This window comes from Odocoileus virginianus, chromosome 1 (genome assembly GCF_023699985.2).
Source record: "Odocoileus virginianus isolate 20LAN1187 ecotype Illinois chromosome 1, Ovbor_1.2, whole genome shotgun sequence".
Lineage (NCBI taxonomy): Eukaryota > Metazoa > Chordata > Mammalia > Artiodactyla > Cervidae > Odocoileus > Odocoileus virginianus.
In genome coordinates this window covers 93107730-93127705 of record NC_069674.1, presented here as the reverse complement: position 1 = coordinate 93127705, position 19976 = coordinate 93107730, and the positions used below count along the sequence as shown (strand labels likewise).

The following is a 19976-nucleotide window of genomic DNA, read 5'->3' as shown; positions in this document are numbered from 1 at the left end:
TACTTTATACTTATAGGATAACTAATCGGTCATAGAAGACATCAGTTAGGTAAATACATTTTCAGACAAGCTTTGTAACTGATTTGGTACTTGCCACAAGGCCTACTTTGGCAATCATTTACAACAGTTTCAGTACTTGGTTTTCATTATGATAACAGTTTAAAGCAAAGAGTTTAAAACATTTAACATTTTTCTTTAAAGAGCAAAATAGTGTTTATACAATTATTTTTAATTCAGAGTGTAGAAAATATGGCTGTTATATTTGACTCTGATATGAAGTACCACTGCTAGAGAAAACTTCTGTGTGAATTTTCTAAAATATTGTTTTTATTTTTTTGAAGCAAAATCAACTTTTTTTCACTCATGAAAAATTAATGTGCCATCGGAAATGTGTTACTTGGATGTCTAATGAGCTATTAATTTCCAGTGAAACTGAGAAGATTAATGTATTCACTTTAGGGAAAATAGCATTCAACTTGAAATAGAGACATTTGCAGCAACTTAATCTGTTCACTTGGGAGTAAAGTTTTAAAAATTCACTTTTGGGCATAAGTTTATTTCTCAAAGAGATGTTGAGTTAATCATAATAAAAGAGTAGTCAGTGTAAGTTATGTTGAGAAGTGTTTGTTTCAAAGATGCACAATACCAATCATTGAGAATGAAGGAGGATATATTATTCTGATGCCATACCCCAACTCTAGAATATAATTTGTTTTTTTTTTTTTAAACTCTCCTTATGTATTGTCATAGTTCAGTTTTTTCTCTTTCCATTTTATGCCTGATAGACTTTAAAATATACTTTCTCCATTGCACTGTAATTATATGACTGCCTACCTACCACATTGGGCTTCCCTGATAGCTCAGTTGGCAAAGAATCTGCCTGCAATGCAGGAGACCCTGGTTCAATTCCTGGGTCAGGAAGATCCGCTGGAGAAGGGACAGGCTACCCACTCCAGTTTTCTTGGGCTTCCCTTGTGGCTCAGCTGGTAAAGAATCCGCCTGCAATGCAGGAGACCTGGGCTCAATCCCTGGTTTGGAAAGATCTCCTGGAGAAGGGAAAGGCTACTCACTCCAGTATTCTGGCCTGGAGAATTCTATGGACTGTATGGTTGTAAAGAGTCAGACACAACTGGGCAACCTTCACTTTCACTTTTCTACCACACTGGAACATAGGCTCCTCTAGGCAGGAAGACACTTCATTCATCTTGTTATTTCCAGTACCTTTCCCAGTGTCTGACACACAGTCATTGTTCAATAAATTTTTGCAGGAGGAAGAAAGGAAGGATTTCTAGGAATAGAACTTACTTCAATACTTAATATTATCTTTAAAAGATAAAATGTTTAATATGAGTCAAGGGATGAAGAGTCTTGTAAAATGAAAAGATCATTTTACCACTAAGAGTTGAATCTGGTTCTCATGCTTCTTATTAAACTTCATGAATCCTCAAAACACTACAATGAATTTCATGTGTGAAACATAACTATCTCTGAATGACTTTATGATTTTACTAGCAAGCAGTAAATACAATTTACTAGTTTAGAGTATGGAGTCTGTAATGAGCTGTCCATATCACAGAAATGCCCAAACTGTTACTCATATCCCTGATAATCTCTGTGTACTTTTTTGATGAGAAACTTTATAGTATTTACAACATAAGTATACTTATTTCTAAATCATCTAAGAGAGATCATTTGTCTGTTCGCTTATCTGTTCTTACTTTTTGTGTTGAGATAACTTTGATTTTAAAAGCATTGCAAAAACATGTATGGTGAGTATGAAGCACCCAGCTTCTTTGGATAACTTCTTGTATAAATAGGACAGTTATCAAACCTAAACATCAAGTGATATAAATAACACCACTTTCCTTAGGGGAGTTTGTGTTGCCTTCCACTCTTTGAATGTCTTCTACCTCTTCCCTAAAGTAGCACTTTTAAGATTGTGATATTACCATTTAAATAAATTCTACTTCTTTGACAGTGATTTGATACATAGTCTAGGTAAATATTAACTATAAGGCTTGACTAAGCAAAAAAAAAATTTTTAATTGAAGTATAATGTTTAATTTAATATTAATATAAAATATTGTGTTAGGTTCACGTGTACAGCAGAGTGATTTGATTATACACATATTTATACACAGTAAAATTTTTTATGCCTTTCTATTATAGGCTATTAAAAGATATTGAACATGGTTCCCTGTGCTGTAGAGTAAATCCTTGTTTATCTATTTTACAAATGGTAGTGTGTATCTGTTAATGCCATACTCCTAACTTATCTTCCCCTTACCCCTTTCCCTTTTGGTAACCATAAGTTTGTTTTCTGTGTCTGTGAATCTGTTTCTATTTTGTAAATAAGTTCATTTGTATAGTTTTTTTTAGACTCCACAGGTTTTATCATATGGTATTCATCTTTCTCTTTCTGCCTTGTTTTGCTTAGTATGATATTCTCTAGGGTCACCCATGTTACTGCAAATGGCATTATTTCATTCTTTCTGTGGATGAGTAATATTCAATTGTATATATATGTACCACTTCTTTATCCGTTCATCTGTTGATGGATACTAAGACTGTTTCCATGGCTACTCTAAATAGTGCTGCTATGAGCATTAGGGTGCATGTATCTTTTCAAATTAGAGTTTTTGTCTTTTCTGGATATATGAGCAGTAGTGGGATTGCTGGATCATAGGATAAATATTTTTAGGTTTTTAAGGAACACATACTATTTTCCATAGCGGCTGTACCAATTTACATTTCCACCAGCAGTGTAGGAGGATTCCCTTTTCAACAAACCCTCTTCAGCATTTAGTATTTGTAAACTTTTTCATGATGACCATTCTGAACTGTGTGAGATGATACCTCAATATAGTTTTGATTTGCATTTCTCTAATAATTGGCAGTGTTGAAAATCTTTTCATGTGCTTGGTCATGTGTATGTCTTCTTTGGAGAAATGTCTATTTAGGTCTTCTGCCCATTTCTTGATTGGGTTGTTTTTTTTTTTGTTACTGAGTTGTATGTTGTTGTTGTTTAGTTGCTAAGTTCTGCCCATTTTTTGATTGGGTTGTTTGTTTTTTTGTTACTGAGTTGTATGTCGTTGTTGTTTAGTTGCTAAGTTCTGCCCATTTTTTGATTGGGTTGTTTGTTTTTTTGTTACTGAGTTGTATGTTGTTGTTTTTAGTTGCTAAGTTGTATCTAACTTGTTGCAACCCTGTGGACTATAAACCACCAGACTTCTCTGTCCATGAAATTTCTCAAGCAAGAATACTGGAATTGGTTGCCATTTCCTTCTCCAAGAGTCTTCCTGATCCAGGGATCAAACCTGCATGTACTGCATTGGCAGTTCGATTCCTTACCACTGTGCCACCAGGAAGCCCTGAGTTGTATGAGTTGTTTGTTTATTTTGGAAATCAAGCCCTTTTCAGTCACATCATTTGCAAATATTTTCTCCCAGTCCATATGTTGTCTTTTCATTTTGTTCATGGTTTCCTTGTGACTCTGATGGTAAAGAATCTGGCTGCAATGCAGGACACCTCAGTTCAATCTGTGGGTCAGGAAGATCCCCTGGAGAAGGGAATGGCTACCCGTGCCACTATTCTTGCCTGGAGAATTCCATTGTAGAGAGGAGCCTGACGGGCAGTAGGCCATGGGGTTGCAAAGAGTTGGAGACAACTGAGTGACTAAGTCTTTTCTTGTTGTGCAAAAACTTGTAAGTTTAATTAGGGCCCATTTATCTTTGCTTTTATTTCTTTTTGCCCTGGGACATTGCCTTAGAAAAACACTGGTACAATTTATGTCAGAGAGTATTTTGCCTATATTCTCTTCTAGAAGTTTTATGGTGTCATGTCTTAGTAAGTCTTTAAGTCACTTTGAGTTTAATTTTGTGCATGATGTGAAGGAATGTTCTAACTTTATTGATTAACATGTGGCTGTCCAGCTTTCCAAACACCACTTGCTGAAGAAAATGTCTTTCTCCATTATATTTGTCACCTTTGCCAAAGAAGACTAATTGACCAAAGGCATACAGGCTTATTTCTGTGCTCTTTTCTATTCCATTGATCTATGTCTGTTTTTGTGCCAATACCATGCTGTTTTAATTACTGTAGCTCTGTAGTATTGTCAGAAGTCTGGAAAGGTTATACCTCCAGCTTTGTTCTTTTTTCTCAGGATTGCTTAGAACGGCTTTTGCTGTGCCCCATAGATTTTGTATGGTTGTGTGTCATCTATCTCAAGGCATTTTTTATTTCCTCTTTGATTTCTCATTGACTCACTGATTTTTTAGTAACATTTTGTTTAGTCTCCATGTAATCGTTTTTTCCCCCTTGTTTCTCTTTCTGTGATTGATTTCTATTTTCATGTCGTAGTTAGAAAAGATATTTGAAATAATTTCCATCCTCTTAATTTATGGAGGTTTGTTTTGTGTCCTAGTATGTAGAGGATGTATTTATCCTAGAGAATGTTCCATATGCACTTGAAAAGAATATATATTCTGGTCTTTTTAGATGTACTGTCCTATAGATCTCAAGTCTGTTCTGTTGTGTCATTTAGGATCTCCGTTGCCCTGTTGATTTTCTTTCTGAAAGATCTATCCATTGATGTCAGTGGGGTATTAAAAGTCTGCTAATATTATTGTATTCCCATCAGTTTGTCCATTTATGTCTGTTATTATTTATGTATTTAGACGCTTCTATAGTGGGTGCGTATATGCCTCTTCTTGAATTGATCTTTCCATCATTAGGTAGTCTCCTTTGTCTTTCTTTATGTCCTTTGTTTTAAAGTCTGTTTTGTCTGATACGAATATCATTTCCATTTGCATGAAACACCTTTTTCTATCCCCTTGCTTTCAGTGTATACATTTTCTTCCCTAAAAAGAATCTCTTGTAAGTGGCATATTGTAGGTTTTTGTTTTATTATCCAGACTGCCACTCTGTGTCTTGATTGGAGCATTTAGTCCATTTACCTTCAAAGTATTTATTGATAATTATTTATTGCCATTTTAAACCTTGTTTTCCCATTGATTCCTTTGTATTTCTTCTTTGTCCCTGTCTTCCTTTTTGTTTTTCTCTTGTGCTTTGATGGTTTTCTTTTCTGTTATGTTGTGGTTCCTTTCTTTTTTATTTTTGTAAAGTTACTGTATGTTTTTGATTTGTGATTATCCTGGTTTTCGAGTATACTAACCCATAGCACTTGCTTTCAACTGGTAGTCATATAAACTCAAATATATTCTAAAATATCTACATTTTTCTTACTTCCCTCCCTACATTTTATGATGTCCTATTTTACATCTTAATTTTTATCCTTTTGCTGTTCATTGTAGTTATAATTGCTTTCACAGAATTTTTTTCATTGTTTTTTATTGTTAATATTTATAGGGGCTTATTTAAGTAATATTCAATTTTTTTTTTACTTATTTAAGTAATCTTTAGTTATTTACCTTTCATGTAGATTCTTGCTTCTTTTGTGTTTAGTGAAGACCTTTAGGTATTTCTTTTAGGATTGGTTTAGTATTCACAGAGCTAACTAACCTCTGCTGCTGCTGCTGCTGCTGCTGCTGAGTCACTTCAGTCGTGTCCGACTCTGTGCGACCCCATAGACAGCAGCCCACCAGGCTCCCCCGCCCCTGGGATTCTCCAGGCAAGAACACTGGAGTGGGTTGCCATTTCCTTCTCCAATGCATGAAAGTGAAAAGTGAAAGTGAAGTCACTCAGTTGTGTCCAACTCTTAGCAACCCCATGGATTGCAGCCCACCAGGCTCCTCCATCCATGGGATTTTCCAGGTAAGAGTACTGGAGTGGGGTGCCATTGCCTTCTCTGAATTAATCTCTAGGGTAGCTCAAGTGGTAAAGAATCTGCCTGCAATATGGAAGGTGGTGGTGGTTGGTGGTTTAGTCGCTAAGTCATATCTGACTCTTGTGACCCTATGGACTGTAGCCTGCCAGGCTCCTCTGTTTGGGATTTTCCAGGCAAGAATACTGGAGTGGATTGCCATTTCCTTCTCCAGGGGATCTTCCCAACCCAGGAATTGAACCCAGGTCTCCTACATTGCAGGTATATTTCTTTACCGACTGAGCTGTGAGGGAACCCAGGTTCAATCCTTGGGTTGAGAAGATCCCCTGGAAAAGGGCATGGCAACCCACTCCAGTATTCTTGTTTGGAGAATTCCATGGACAGAGGAGCCTGGCAGGCTACAGTCCATGGAGTCAACAAAGAGTCAGACATGACTGAGCATCTAATGCACATAGCGTTCATATATTCTTTTAGTTTTTGCTTATCTGAGAAATTTTTTTTTTAATTTACGTATTATTGTTTCGTTTTTTGACTGTGCTGGGTCTTCATTGCTGTGTGGGCTTTTCTCTAGTTGTGGCAAGCAGGAGCTGTTCTAGTTACGGTGCATGAGCTTCTCATTTCAGTGGCTTCTTGTTGCAGAGCACAGAATCTAGGGTGCTCGGGCTTCAGGAGTTGTGGCTCCCAGGCTCTGGAGCACAGGCCCAATAGTTGTGACACATTCACTTAGTTGCTCTGTGGCATGTGGGGGGGTCCTCCCCAACCAGGGATTGAACCCATGTCTCCTGCATTGGCAGGTAGGTTCTTTACCATGGAGCTCCCATCTGAGAAGTTCTTTATCTCTTCTATTCCAAATGATATAATCTTGCTGGGTAGAATATTTTAGGTTGCATGTTTTTCTTTGCTTAATTGTGTCTGATTCTTTGTGACCACATGGACTGAGTCCATGGAATTCTCCAGGCCAGAATACTGGGCTGGGTAGCCTTTCCCTTCTCCAGGGGATCTTCCCAACCCAGGGATTGAACTCAGGTCTCCTGCATTCCGGACAGATTCTTTACCAGCTGACTCATAGCTGATAGCCTTATATGAATTCCCTTGTAACTTACTGTTTTTCTCTTTCTGCCTTTATAATCCTCTCTTTAACTTTGCCATTTTAATTATGGTATGTTTTGGAGTAGATCTTGTTAGATATGTTTTGGATTCATCTTGTTAAGGACCCTCTGTGCTTGCTGTACCTGGATATCTGCTTCCTTCTTTAGGTTTGAAAAGTTTTCAGCCATAATTTCTTCAAATATATTTTTGATCCTCTTTTCTCTTTTTTTCTCCTTCTGGGAGGCCTGTTATGTATAGATTGACATGCTTTGTATTATCCCATAGGTTTCGTATATTACTTTCACTATTTTAATTTGACTTTCTGTCTCCTGTTCTGATTGGGTGATTTCTGTTATTCTGTCTTCCAGATCACTTAGGGATTCTGCTACATTGTGTGCTATTTATAGCCTTTAGCTCAGTTTTCACCTTGAAAATTGAATTGTCTGATTTTTATTAGCTCCTCTTTATGATTTCTGGTTTCTTGTTACACTGGTATACATTTCTGTTGCTAGTCTTTCTTAATTCCTTTTGCATTTTTATTACCTCCTTTTTGAAATTGAGGTCTGGTATACTGGTTGGTCTGTATCATTGTTCATTCAGAGGGAGTCTCTTGTTTTGTTTTGTTTTGTTTTTTTAATTGGCTGTAGTTCCTTTGCTTTTTCTACTTGTATTTCTCAAAGATTGAAGGCAGGAGGAGAAGGGGATGACAGAGGATGAGATGGTTGGATGGCATCACTGACCTAATGGACATGGGTTTGAGCAAACTCTGGGAGATGGTGAAGTGAGTCAGACATGACTAAGCAACTGAACAACAATATTTCTCTGATTCTATGATTTAGGGGAAACAGTTATCTACTGTGGTTTTAAAGGGCGGTTTTATATGTGAGTGACTATGTAGACTGTTTGAGTCCAGTATTGTTGATGCCAGGTTGTTTCTGGTATGGATGCTTGCCAAGTCTTTCTTCAGGGTATGCTGGCCCCTGTCTCCTTGATAGGGGATTTATTTGGTGTTTTGGTGAACAAAGCCTACACTGGATGTTGGGCAGGCTTTGCTCTGCCGGATTGTCACAGCCCTTTGAGGGATAGGGTCTGCTCTCCAGTTGTTGGAGTACAAGTCCCCAGATCCAGTTCTAACCTATGGTGTGAGGTAGGTGGGACTGGAGTGTTTCCTCTACAAGAGGAGCCACTGCCTGTCATCTGGTTTGTGCATCCACAGAAATCACTGTTGCTGCTATTCCTGCAGCACTGGGGGGCCACCTCCACTGCAGGAGTGCTGGAAATCAGTTCAGAATTCAGCCCCACCTCCATGTGAGTGCCTGTGAAGTTCACAAAATCCGTGGTATGGGCCCCATGCCCTGCTGTGAGCACAGTGAGAATGAGGTGTGGGTAGACCCACAGTTCTCCTTTGCTGAGTTGACAGTGGGGCTCCTGTGATGGATCTGCCCTCCATCCTGCACACGCTCCTCAGTCGTGATCTGGGCCACACTCCAAGAACATGAGTCTATGTCTCCACAAACAAACTGATACTGTTCCCTAGGTCTGCCTGCTGAAGCCCAAGTTTCAGCACCTGGTCACTGCACACACCAGCAGGGGCATGTCTCCAGCTGGGGCGTGCAGCAAGGCGACCAGGGCTGTTTCTGCTGCCCTTTCTCCACTCTGAGGGCCACAGGCCGGCTTGCACTCTCTCCTCTCCAGCCTCTGATGCTCCCTGTGTGTTTAGCACATTTCCCGGGTAGTGAAGGAGGTTCCCAGGGGTGCAGGTTCTGTTCTGATTCCTCCTTTTCTCTCTTTTCCCTTCATTGTACACATAGGGGTCTTTCTCGCAGCTTTGATTGTATAGGATCTTCTGCAAGCTTTCAGTAGGTATTCTGTGAGAACTGTTGCACATGTAGGTATATTTTTATGTATTTGTTAGAGCAGGTCAAGGCTTCCCCAGTGGCTCAGACAGTAAATAATCCACCTGCAGTGCAGGAGACCTGGGCTCGATCCATGGGTTGGGAAGATCCCCTGGAGGAGGGCGTGCAAACCACCTCAGTATTCTTGCCTGGAGCATCCCAATGGGCAGAGGAGCCTGGTGGGCTACAGTCCATGGGGTCACAAAGAGTCAGACACAACTGAGTGACTCATGCACACAAATACACACACATACAGAGCAGGTGAGCTCCACATCCCTCTACTCCGCTATCTTGATCTCCTCCACCAAAATCCTTTTAATATTATATATGTAGAATGCCTTTTAAATCTATGTTACATTCAACTTCTCATCATATTGTGAAGGATAAACAAAATGCTGTAACATGTTATTGAAGAGGTCACTTCTTCCACAATGACCAATTTAAGTATCAATGGTTATTTCTTATATTAATAAATAAAAATATGCTACATATAAGTATTTTCCAGCTTGTATAAAGAACTCGTTTATTGCTGAATAATTTCCAGTCATAAAACAGTGCATGTATGACTGGAAATTTTAATGAGCCAGTCACTAATTTTTATACAACCTAGAAATTTTTTAGCTGTGGAACTGTAATTTTACTGGTGAGCTTGTTACCTCAAACATTTTTAGACATTATTTTTGCCTCATTTTTGCTTGATGAAATTTAATCTTGTATGTGTATGTTTAGGACAGAAAAAATCAAACAACATAAATTTAGAAATGTCTCTTCTTGAATACCTGTGGGAAAAGTAAAAGTTCATATGTATTATCTTTAAATATTAGCACATTTAGGATTTTTGTAATGTTACATTTAGTGAATAATAGATGATTTATGCAAAAAATACTTTTTGAAGAGCCTCTTAAAATGTTATATCTTAATATAACATAATCTTTTAATTCATATACATTGGATTTGTGCTGTTCTCATTTGAGAATATGTTGCCCCGTTATAGAATTTGATTTCTAGTGTACACTTCTAAGCTTATTTCCTAGATATTAGAAGTCTACCAGAGAAGGAAAATTTATTATCTTTAAGATCATAAAAAAAAATCATAGGTTCTGCAGGGGTTATCAAACATATGCCTAATACAAGAACTCATCTGTCAGAGAAGAAAAGAATATGATTAAAATTTCTAGACCCAGCTGGTTAGCAACCTGTTAAATACCTAAAAATTCAAAGTTATGCTTTTTTTTTCATGTTTATGGGAAGATATAAGCTTATAGAATTAAGTTTATGCTGATTAAGTGTCTGCCCTAACTCACACTTACCATACATCATTCATTTTCCTTTTTTTAATTCAGTGTTGCCAGACTCTTACACTTACTGTTTTCCCTTTCCTTTAAATATGCCCTCCCCAAATAGCTGACCAATCCTCAGGGCCTTTCTTCCCAGGTCACAGAAATTCTCTCTTGATCTCAAACCATACATGGGAAATCCAAAGCCTTATTTTTAATTATCCCATTTCCATGCTATCAAAAAACACCACAAGGAAGTTAAAGGTAACAAGAGAAACTAAAAATTTAGAAGGGCAAACCTACTCAACTAGATCTCCAGAATCACAAATGGAAAGATATGATTGCTAATAAATGACATAAATGAGATATGAAATTTATATATACTCATACATGAAATTAGAAATTTATTACCATCCCTTTGGGGCTTCCCAGGTGGCACAGGGGTAAAGAATTCACCTGCCAATGCAGGAGACACAGGTTCAGTCCCTAGGTCAGGAAGATCCCCTGGAGTAGCAAATGGCAACCCTCTCCAGTATTCTTACCTGGAAAATTCCATGGACAGAGCCTAGAGGGCTACAGTTCATGGGATCGTAAAGAGTCGGACGTGACTGAGCACTCATTGTCCTTTTATGTATGTACTATACTTGCTATTAACATAACGTCCATGATTTTGTAATATTAGATAATATTCCCACATTAGATAATATTACAATATTAGACAATATTTAATTATCTTTTGTTGAATCACTAAGTAGAGAGAAAAGGTAGAAATTTATAAAACAACTCCATCTTATTTAGCAACATTTATGTTTGAGCTAGGTTCATGAAGAACTTCCCAGGTTACTGTAATTTTACAGTGTAGCCCTAGACTTTCTAATTAAATATGCCACTTCTATCATAAGAAAAAACCTCTTTTGCTTTTTACTGTAAATCTAATTAAGCATTTCTTGTAAGTTCATTTCAGTATCTTTATCATGGCCCACTAAAGTTGGGATTCAGTTGTAAAATGGTAGACTAATTGCCTTTTGTATTAAATGAAATAAGAATCTCAAATATGCAACGTCAGGAAATTTAATTGTGGTCTTCAATTGCTTATTCAATGCGTTGGAAAACTGAATGCCAGAAGTACAGAAAAAAGGGCAAAGGTTGTTAAATGTAGCACATCACACACATTTTGCACTTTACTTAATGATCCAAGTGTTTATTGCCATGAAGTAAATGCACCATTTAAAGAATTATGGTGGAATTGTAAAACGTTAAAAACTCTAATTAATTTTAGTCTGAAGCATGCAGCATGCTCATTTTTGCCTAAAACATTTTCATTATCATCCGTATTTTTTCAGTTATTAAGATAAATTTTTCCCATTGTGCAGCACTAGCATATTTTCAGTATTAAAAGCATAATCTTAAATGCTGTTGAGAGTTACATCTGGTATGTTTTAAATGAGTAAAAGAGTAATTTTTTACCACAGATTACAGAGTATGTTATATATTGCTTTTCTGTACTTACTCTACAATTAACAGGTTAAGTGTGCCTTCATATTTTTTACTGAAAGCTGCATATATACTGCAGTTTTGAAAGGGTCATAGTTAAAGCATACAGATAATTTCAACTGTTAATTTGGATCTGATTACAGAAACTCTTCTGATTAAAGGAATATTTAAAATCTAAAGAAAATATCATAAGAAAATAGAAATATTTTAGTGCTTAGTTGTACTTTCTCACTTTATTTTACTGTTCCCACCATATGTCTTTGTCTGCTGCTATAAAATGAAAACAGCTGACATTATTCTCTTTGAAAACAGTCTCCCATTATGCTTCCTTACTTCTGAAAATAAAGCTTATATTTTCTGACTGTGAAAGTAATCTGTACTCAGAGTACAAATGTAAGAATAATGTCTGGAAGCACAGACAAGAAAATAAAAAATTAATAGCATCATCATAATAAACAGTTGAGGTACTTAAGAAAGGAATTTTAAGTACAAAAATGGAAAGCATAAACAATTTATTTTAGCTGTATATTTTCAGTGTAGAGGCTAAAAACCTTGAATTTTCTTTCACATAAAATCTTTGTGAATAAATCACCCTTACTTTGAATTTAGAAAACTTTCATCAAGTATTCATTTATATTTTGTTTTTTAGATCTTTTTTTTTTTTTTTAATAATTTTAGACTTACCAAAACTTGGGGGTTTCCCTGGTGGCTCAGACGGTAAAGCATCTGCCCACAATGCGGGAGAGCTGGGTTCGATCCCTGGGTTGGTAAGATCCCCTGGAGAAGGAAATGGCAACCCATTCCAGTATTTTTGCCTGGAGAATACCATGGACGGAGTACCCTGGTAGGCTACAGTCCACGGGATGGCAAAGAGTTGGACACAACTGAGCGACTTCACTTTCACTTTCAAAAGTTGCAGAAATAGCACAGATAACTCCCATTTTCCCTTCATCCAGCTTCCTATAGTGTTATTATCTTCTATTGTTCAATTCTTTTATCGAGTGTTTATCTGATGTTTTCTTATTAGATTGAGGTTCATGCATTGCTGGGAAGGATACCACAAATCAGAATTAACATGCCCTTCGTAAAGCATCTTACCAAAGTGTTGATGTTAATATGCATTACTGATAATGTTAACCCTAATCATTTGTTTAAGGTAGTGTTTGACAGATTTCTCTACTCTAAAGGTACTCATAAAGTCATCTTTAAAGATAAAATGAAATAATGGGGAAAGTTTGTCCCTTTGTATAATCCAACCTTTAAAAGAAATCATTTAAAACTTGACAGTCTATAGGGTAAATACAGAGTCATCTGTATTCATAGACTGTAATTTTGAGTCTAGATACTACCTGAGCATTAAGAAATCCAGCTGCTAAAATAATTGCTCTTTGTTTGGAGTTGGTTACCTCAAGAGAAAGGAAAAGTGGGATGGATAGGTTTTATTGACATTAATTCTTTCAACTATTTTGAGAACAAAGTCAAATTTGTAAATAAAGGGAAATAAAAGGCCACCTCTTGCAAATTGATGCTGCAAGCTGAGTAGTATTTAAACAGACTCTTTTGGGTTTTATGGGATCTAGTTTAGATGAAAAATGGCACTGTTCTTTCTTATTTCTCTGTTTGAATAACTTGTTTAGTCTCATGTTGCCACCTGGAGCATGAGTCCCTAATTACATGGTCCATGTCTGCCTAGAAATTATCATTCTCCTCACTCCAACAATGCTGTCAGGGTACAAAGATCAGGGAGGTCAAGGAATCACATGGAATGATTTGGCATTATGAGTATTACTGTTACATGTGTGTATTTCTGAAATTCCACATGTAACAGCAGATCTGCAAGGTTGCTATAATCAACATGTTTTCTGGAGTATAAATTAACAGGCTTAAACATTAAGAGGTAAACTTCTCTACTTCCCAGTAGCCCCAAAGGGTACATTTTCTTGTTGGCTGCTTCAGAACACTTCATGAAGCAAATGTCAAACTTGTCAGGGCTGTCACTAAGAAAATGATCCTTGTAGCAAGGGTCTTCTTTCACTGGGAAACAAACAGATGTCTTATCTTAGAAAAGAGTGACAAAACCTGCCATCTGTCAGAAGAAATTTTTGCCAGCCTTTATTAATCCAGTAGTGAAGAAATACTTTGGTAAAAGAGCTTCCTTTCTTTGTAGTTTCATTCATTACGCAGTCATTTGTGAATGATACTTGATTTGCTGCCTGAACTATTTTAATGATTTTATTAATCTTGAACTGTTTATAAAGTTCTTATAAAAACTGACAATGTAACGTTAGAAATACAAGTTAGCACTTCTGAAAAAAAAAAGACAACTTCTAAATCGTTTCTGGAGCTTTATTTTATCTTATTCTGATGTTTTATTTATAGTGATTAAAATCTATTGCTATTATTTTTATTATTTTGGTGATACTATACCACAGCAGTTATGTTGTATGGGACTCTTATCAGTGAGACTAAATGCCTTCTCTACACTTCCCTAATCCTTTTCTATATCCAGATTGCAGCTATTTTTATGCAAAGGAAGAAGAGATTGTATCTTGCTAACTTACACAAATAGTATAAAGGCATAGAAAGGCAAGATATTTTAAGACATACTCTCATCATAAGAAACTTTCATAACTGTCCTGAACAGGAGCTACTATTAGAATAGACATGCGTTTATTAGCTATACGTCATTACTAAGAAAAATTCAACAAAAAGACTGACATTATATAAAGAATGTTAGTTAATTATGGAAGAAATATTATAGATACTTCCGAGTTCTCAGGGAAAAATAGGTAACCACACTTGTTAAACCAGTAAGTCATATTGCTGTGAGGACTTACTAGACCGTTCACATGATAAAAGCTCCATTTTTTTTTTTTTTTCCAAAAATTAAAGACTATGAATTTAGTAAAGGCAATTTTGGCTAATGTTGCTTCAAACATTTTTGCTTATTCCTGTTCTCAATACTGTTTTAGTAAACTCAGAAGTGTAACCACTGGATAAGGAAGGATATTTTGCTTTTCCAAAGCACACACCTCTTATTCATTCTTTATCTTAGTATTTAAAATAGTTCAGGAAACATTTATTGAACTCCACCTAGATATAAATATGCCCTGTTAGATGGTAAGAATATAATATAAAAAAGATAAAACTTGCCTTGAGCAACATATAGACACACATTCAGTCCTACCTAATAATATCTTGCCACCTTTACCTGCTGATGTAACACTTTCTGTCAGTATTTCACCTGAAGAAGACAGCAGAAAATATGGGATAGGATTTGGTTTTTATTAGGTTGTAATTAAAATATTATCTCTGTTTGAGTTAAAGTGGAAACTCTGCGTGTGTGCTAAGTTGCTTCAGTCGTGTTTGGACTTTGCGACCCTATGGACTGTAGCCTGCCAGGCTCTTCAGTCAATGGGATTCTCCAGGCAAGAATACTGGAGTGGGTTACCATGCCCTCCTCCAGGGGATCTTCCCAACCCAGGGATCAAATCCGCAGTTCCTGTGGCTCCTGCATTGCAGGCAGATTCTTTACTACTGGGATGCCAGCCACCGGGGAAGCCCAAAAATGACCTGTTCATTAACAGATTTTTGAAAGTCAATTCAACATTATATCTCTATTCAGTAGAGAAAATTTGAAAAAAAGAAAACAAAAACACTCAGTGGTTGTTATACTTAGAAAAATATAATAAAATTACATCACCTAAATTGATATTCAGAACCCCATCCTTTGTATCCAACATATCTATAATTATTCAGGCTGACTGATAATATTGATAACTTTTCTACTTTCCTGGTATTGACAAAGGCTAAATCACAGTTGCTGTTGAAGTTTAGAGACAGTGTCTATAAAGGAGGCTTTCTCCACCTTAATATTTATGGGCAAGGATGTGGTTTTTCATGGACAACATATATAGATGTATATATACATATATATATACACACACACCTTAATTTGCATTTACTTAATAAAGTCAGTTTACTAACCAAAGCTCAGTAATTGTTTAATTTAATTGAATTTGGTTTTATAAGAAGATAAAGAGGTACAGGGTTATATGTTTGGTGATACTGATATTATTACTGTTGTCCAGAGATGCTTAAGAAATTAAGATACTCATACTTTAACTCATAAAGGGTTAGACAATGCTTTTTACTTCAGTTAATGAAAATGAAAGGCCTTTCAGAAATACTTGGAAAGCAAGACTGCTTTGTACTTTGGTGTTGTTGAAAGAACATAGATGATGAGATGGATTATAAAATATAAGATGACATATTTTTCCAGATTCTCATTTATTTATACTTTGGAGGTCACCGTTTAATATTGAACAAAAGATGTATTTCATTCCTATGGAAGCAGACATTATGATGTCACTTTATTTATTCACCATGTTCCACAGGAGCCTGCTATGAATTATGAAGCCACCACTCAGAATCGAAACTGTAGAAGATGTAAGCATTCTATTGCCTGACGTGTCCATTTTAGGGTTTCCTATTTTAGAGCTGACTGATTTTCAGATAACATATGGTGGTACAAGTAATTGGAAAATTGGCAGACCTGTCAAGAAAGTATGCTGGATGAGACAAAAGTGCCAATGTACATAAAGTGTCTCAAAAGTTAAATTTACTATTTTTTGATCAAATAGTGAAGTAAAAATACCTGATTGACCCCTAAAAAGGATACTTTTTAGTGGCAAGTGTTTTCAAAAGTAATTTTTAGGTCATTGATAAAATAAGTTGCTTTTAAAAATATATAGAAAAATTTAGTCAACTTATAGTATAAAACACTATCCACTGTAAATATTTAAATGTTACATACCCATTTTGTTTATAGCCTTTTCCCTAGTATTACTGAAATCATAATAGTTAATTCTTCAGAGAAATGAAGTTAAAGTGTATGAAGTATAGGTGATTAAATGCTCTAAAGTTTGTATTTTAATGTTTTCTCAAATTTATTTCACAGGAAGATGAAAATGAAGCTGAAAGAAAAAATATATCTCAGGAGCTCAGCATGGAACAGAAAAATTCAAAGAAATAAAGGATTTTCTGTAGTGTTTTGAGAAGTTTGCAACTTACGTAGTAGCAGATAAAATTTCTAAGTGTAAAATGTTAAACTGTAAAATCTAATTTGCAAAATGTTCTCAATAAAGTCATTGAAAATGAAATGGGAGCTTGCATTTGGAATTTGTATGCTTTTTAGAGCAATTTAAGCATTTATATAAAAGTTAGACCTTTAAAATATTTTTTTTAATTCCCTACTGAAATTTGAGAATAGAGACAGAATTTTCTCTTATCTGTAACCCAAGTGTTATCACATGTCAGTGACCTAAAAAAAAATCTGAAAGTCTTTTTTTTTCACTTGCAAGTCTGTGTTGTCTTCTTCAGGAACTTTAATAGAATTCCGATTATTAATATAAGGAAATCCAACGTAGTTCAAAAATGAACAGGAAATGTTTGCATGTAAAAACTCTGAAAACCAGCAAGTGCCACAGGATGAAATATCGTTTTCTGATTTCATCAACTTATATATCACATAATACTCTAGGATTGCAGGTAAAAGCTGAAAAGAAATGGTAATTTAACATTCTCTGTGACAGAAGTAGTACCATGATTTTGAATTCATGTGATATTTACTAAGGACCTAGTATGTGCTAGGCCCTACACATTTTTTCTGAACATTTGTTCGCTACTTGTGTTTCTTTGGCTTAGGAGTTTTCTAAAATTCCTTTGATTCCTATCTTTATCAGAGTTCTCAGTAACCAGACATTTTACTTTTCCTGATTATAATTCCTAAGCTATTATCTGCCAACCTCAGCAGGAGGAACGAATCTACTTGCTATTTGCAGAGACAAATGTTTTTGGCAGATGCCTTTGTTTGATTATTTAAAGCAGAGTTTCTTAAAATGAGAAGCAAAACTTTGGAAAGCTTATAAGAACGTGCCAGCACACACTTCTTCCTTGTGAGAATGGAGTCTGTGTATTGTACTTACCCTGGAGCGATGGTTTTATCACAGGCGTCTGAGGAGCCCTGTAAAGGTGTGACAGTGTGACAGGCTGGCAGCTATGATTATATACACCAAAACGGGGAAAACTGCAAGTAGGCAAGATAGAAAATTCACTGATGTATATAACCTCAAATAATGGATATCAGGAAAACAGCTCTGTACCACAGACTGGACTCCCTGAGTGGTGAATTCTGAAGCAGACTTTGAGCCAAAGAAAAGCCTGAGAAGGCATGTCAGAGTCTGAAGAGGGCCTCTGCAATAAGCAAATATAAAAATAATTTGACTCCTCCCTTTTTTTCTCTATTTTTAGAATACGTATTAGTCTATTTCAAAATAAACCATATTCACTTAGATTGGAGTTACATTAGTGATGTCATTTTTGAAAAGAAACAATAATACATGATTCATATCATCATGATCATTTATTACATTGATTGTGTTGTAGATATTATACTAAACTATTTTTTATACCACTAATCAACACTATTAACATAAAAGATAGTTATTACTTTTTCACATTTACCAATGGTAAGTTTGAGGCTTAGGGGGAATAAATTAACCAAGGTTATATAACTTGTAATTGGCAGAGCAAAACTTCAAACCCAAGCAGTCTCACCCCAGAATATAACATTTAATCATTGTGAAATACCTACTAACATATCTCTTTCAATTCACTATCATTCCCCCAAAATATATAGTCTTTCTTTTTAGCATCTTATTTACCACCTGCTATGTCCTGTTTAATTATTTTTCTTATTAACCATGCTTAATTCAGTTTGCAAACTTTGACTTCAGTAAAATAAGTGAAATAATTAACTACCATTCCACCTCCCCTTAAACATGAAAAACCTGCTTTATATTTTTACACTGAATTATAGAACAAGTATGAAAGCATCTTACTGCTTCTCACCAATTTTTCAGTAACTTTTTTGCCATATTTTTTAGTGACTTTTTGGCCATATTTTTTTTCAGTAAACTAGTTACTAGTGTACTGTCATCTCATCTCATAATACTTACATTTCTAAAATAAGTTGTTAAGTATGAGAATCTCAGGGACACTCAGCTATTCAACAGCCATTTTAAATAAATTTAAGTGATACCTTTAACCATTTGAAACTCCAATTTTCCATTTTAGAAATACTCTAAAATATTTGTCTACCCCTTGGCTTATGAACAATGTGTAATAAAGTAAATCATTATAAATTTCTTTAGGGAAAACTTACCATATGAATTTATCAAATTTTTAGGGTTTATACATTTATGCCATAAATATATACACATAAATCTTGTTATAATGCTAAAATATTGCCCACATTATATGACTGATTAAGCTGGTCATTGTATTTAAATCAAATTTTACATATTATGTATTGTTTATAGAGCATATAACTTGTACTAGCTCAGGTTTCCATAACACACCTCAGGCTGTTCAGTTCAGGTGCTCAGTCATATCCGACTCTTTGTGACCCCACAGACTGCAGCACGCCAGGCCTCCCTGTCCATCACCAACTCTTGGAGTTTACTCAGACTCATGTTCATCGAGTCAGTGATGCCATCCAAGCATCTCATCCCCTGTTGTCCCCTAATCCTCCTGCCTTCAATCTTTCCCAACGTCAGGGTCTTTTCAGGTGAGTCAGTTCTTTGCATCAGATGGCCAAAGTATTGGAGTTTCTTCTTCAGCATCAGTCCTTCCAATGAATATTCAAGATTGATTGCTTTTAGGATGGACTGCTAGGATCTCCTTTCAGTCCAAGGGCCTCTCAAGAGTCTTCTCCAACACCACAGTTCAAAAGCATCAACTCTTCAGAACTCAGCTTTCTTTATAGTACAACTCTCACATCCATACATGACTACTGGAAAAATCATAGCTTTGACAAGATGGATCTTTGTTAGCAAAGTAATGTCTCTGCTTTTTAATATGCTGTCCAGGTTGATCGTAGCTTTTCTCCTAAAGAGCAAGTGTGTTTTAATTTCATGGTTGCAGTCACAATCTGCAGTGATTTTGGAGTCCCCAAAAAATAGTCTTTCACTGTTTCCACTGTTTCTCTATCTATTTGCCATGAAGTGATGGGACCCGATGCCATGATCTTTAGTTTTCTGAATGTTGAGTTTTAAGCCAACTTTTTCACTCTCCTGTTTCACTTTCATCAAGAGGCTCTTTAGTTCTTCTTCACTTTCTGCCCTAGGTAAGCGTGGTGTCATCTGTATATCTGAGGTTATTGATATTTCTTCTGGCAATCTTGATTCCAGCTTGTGCTTCCTCCAGCCTAGCGTTTCTCATGATGTACTCTGCATATAAGTTAAACAAGCAGGGTAACAATATACAGCCTTGACGTACTCCTTTCCCGATTTGGAACCAGTCTGTTTTTCCATGTCCAGTTCTAACTGTTGATTCTTGACCTGCTTACAGATTTTTCAGGAGGCAGATCAGGGGGTC

General features: G+C 36.0%; 1 protein-coding gene across 3 annotated transcripts in view; it reads left to right on the top strand.

The window, feature by feature from the left end:
• The window catches only part of PHF14 (PHD finger protein 14), a 211420-nt gene extending 194721 nt beyond the window's left edge, over positions 1-16699 (top strand). Inside the window, exons 18-19 of one of the 3 annotated variants that reach the window (XM_070470974.1) lie at positions 15935-15986; positions 16498-16699. In XM_070470974.1, the coding sequence (XP_070327075.1) occupies positions 15935-15986; positions 16498-16499 (54 nt within the window). In that variant the 3' untranslated portion in view covers positions 16500-16699. The other 2 variants (XM_070470970.1, XM_070470964.1) reach the window with 2 other exon arrangements.
• Positions 16700-19976: the final 3277 nt, after the last annotated feature.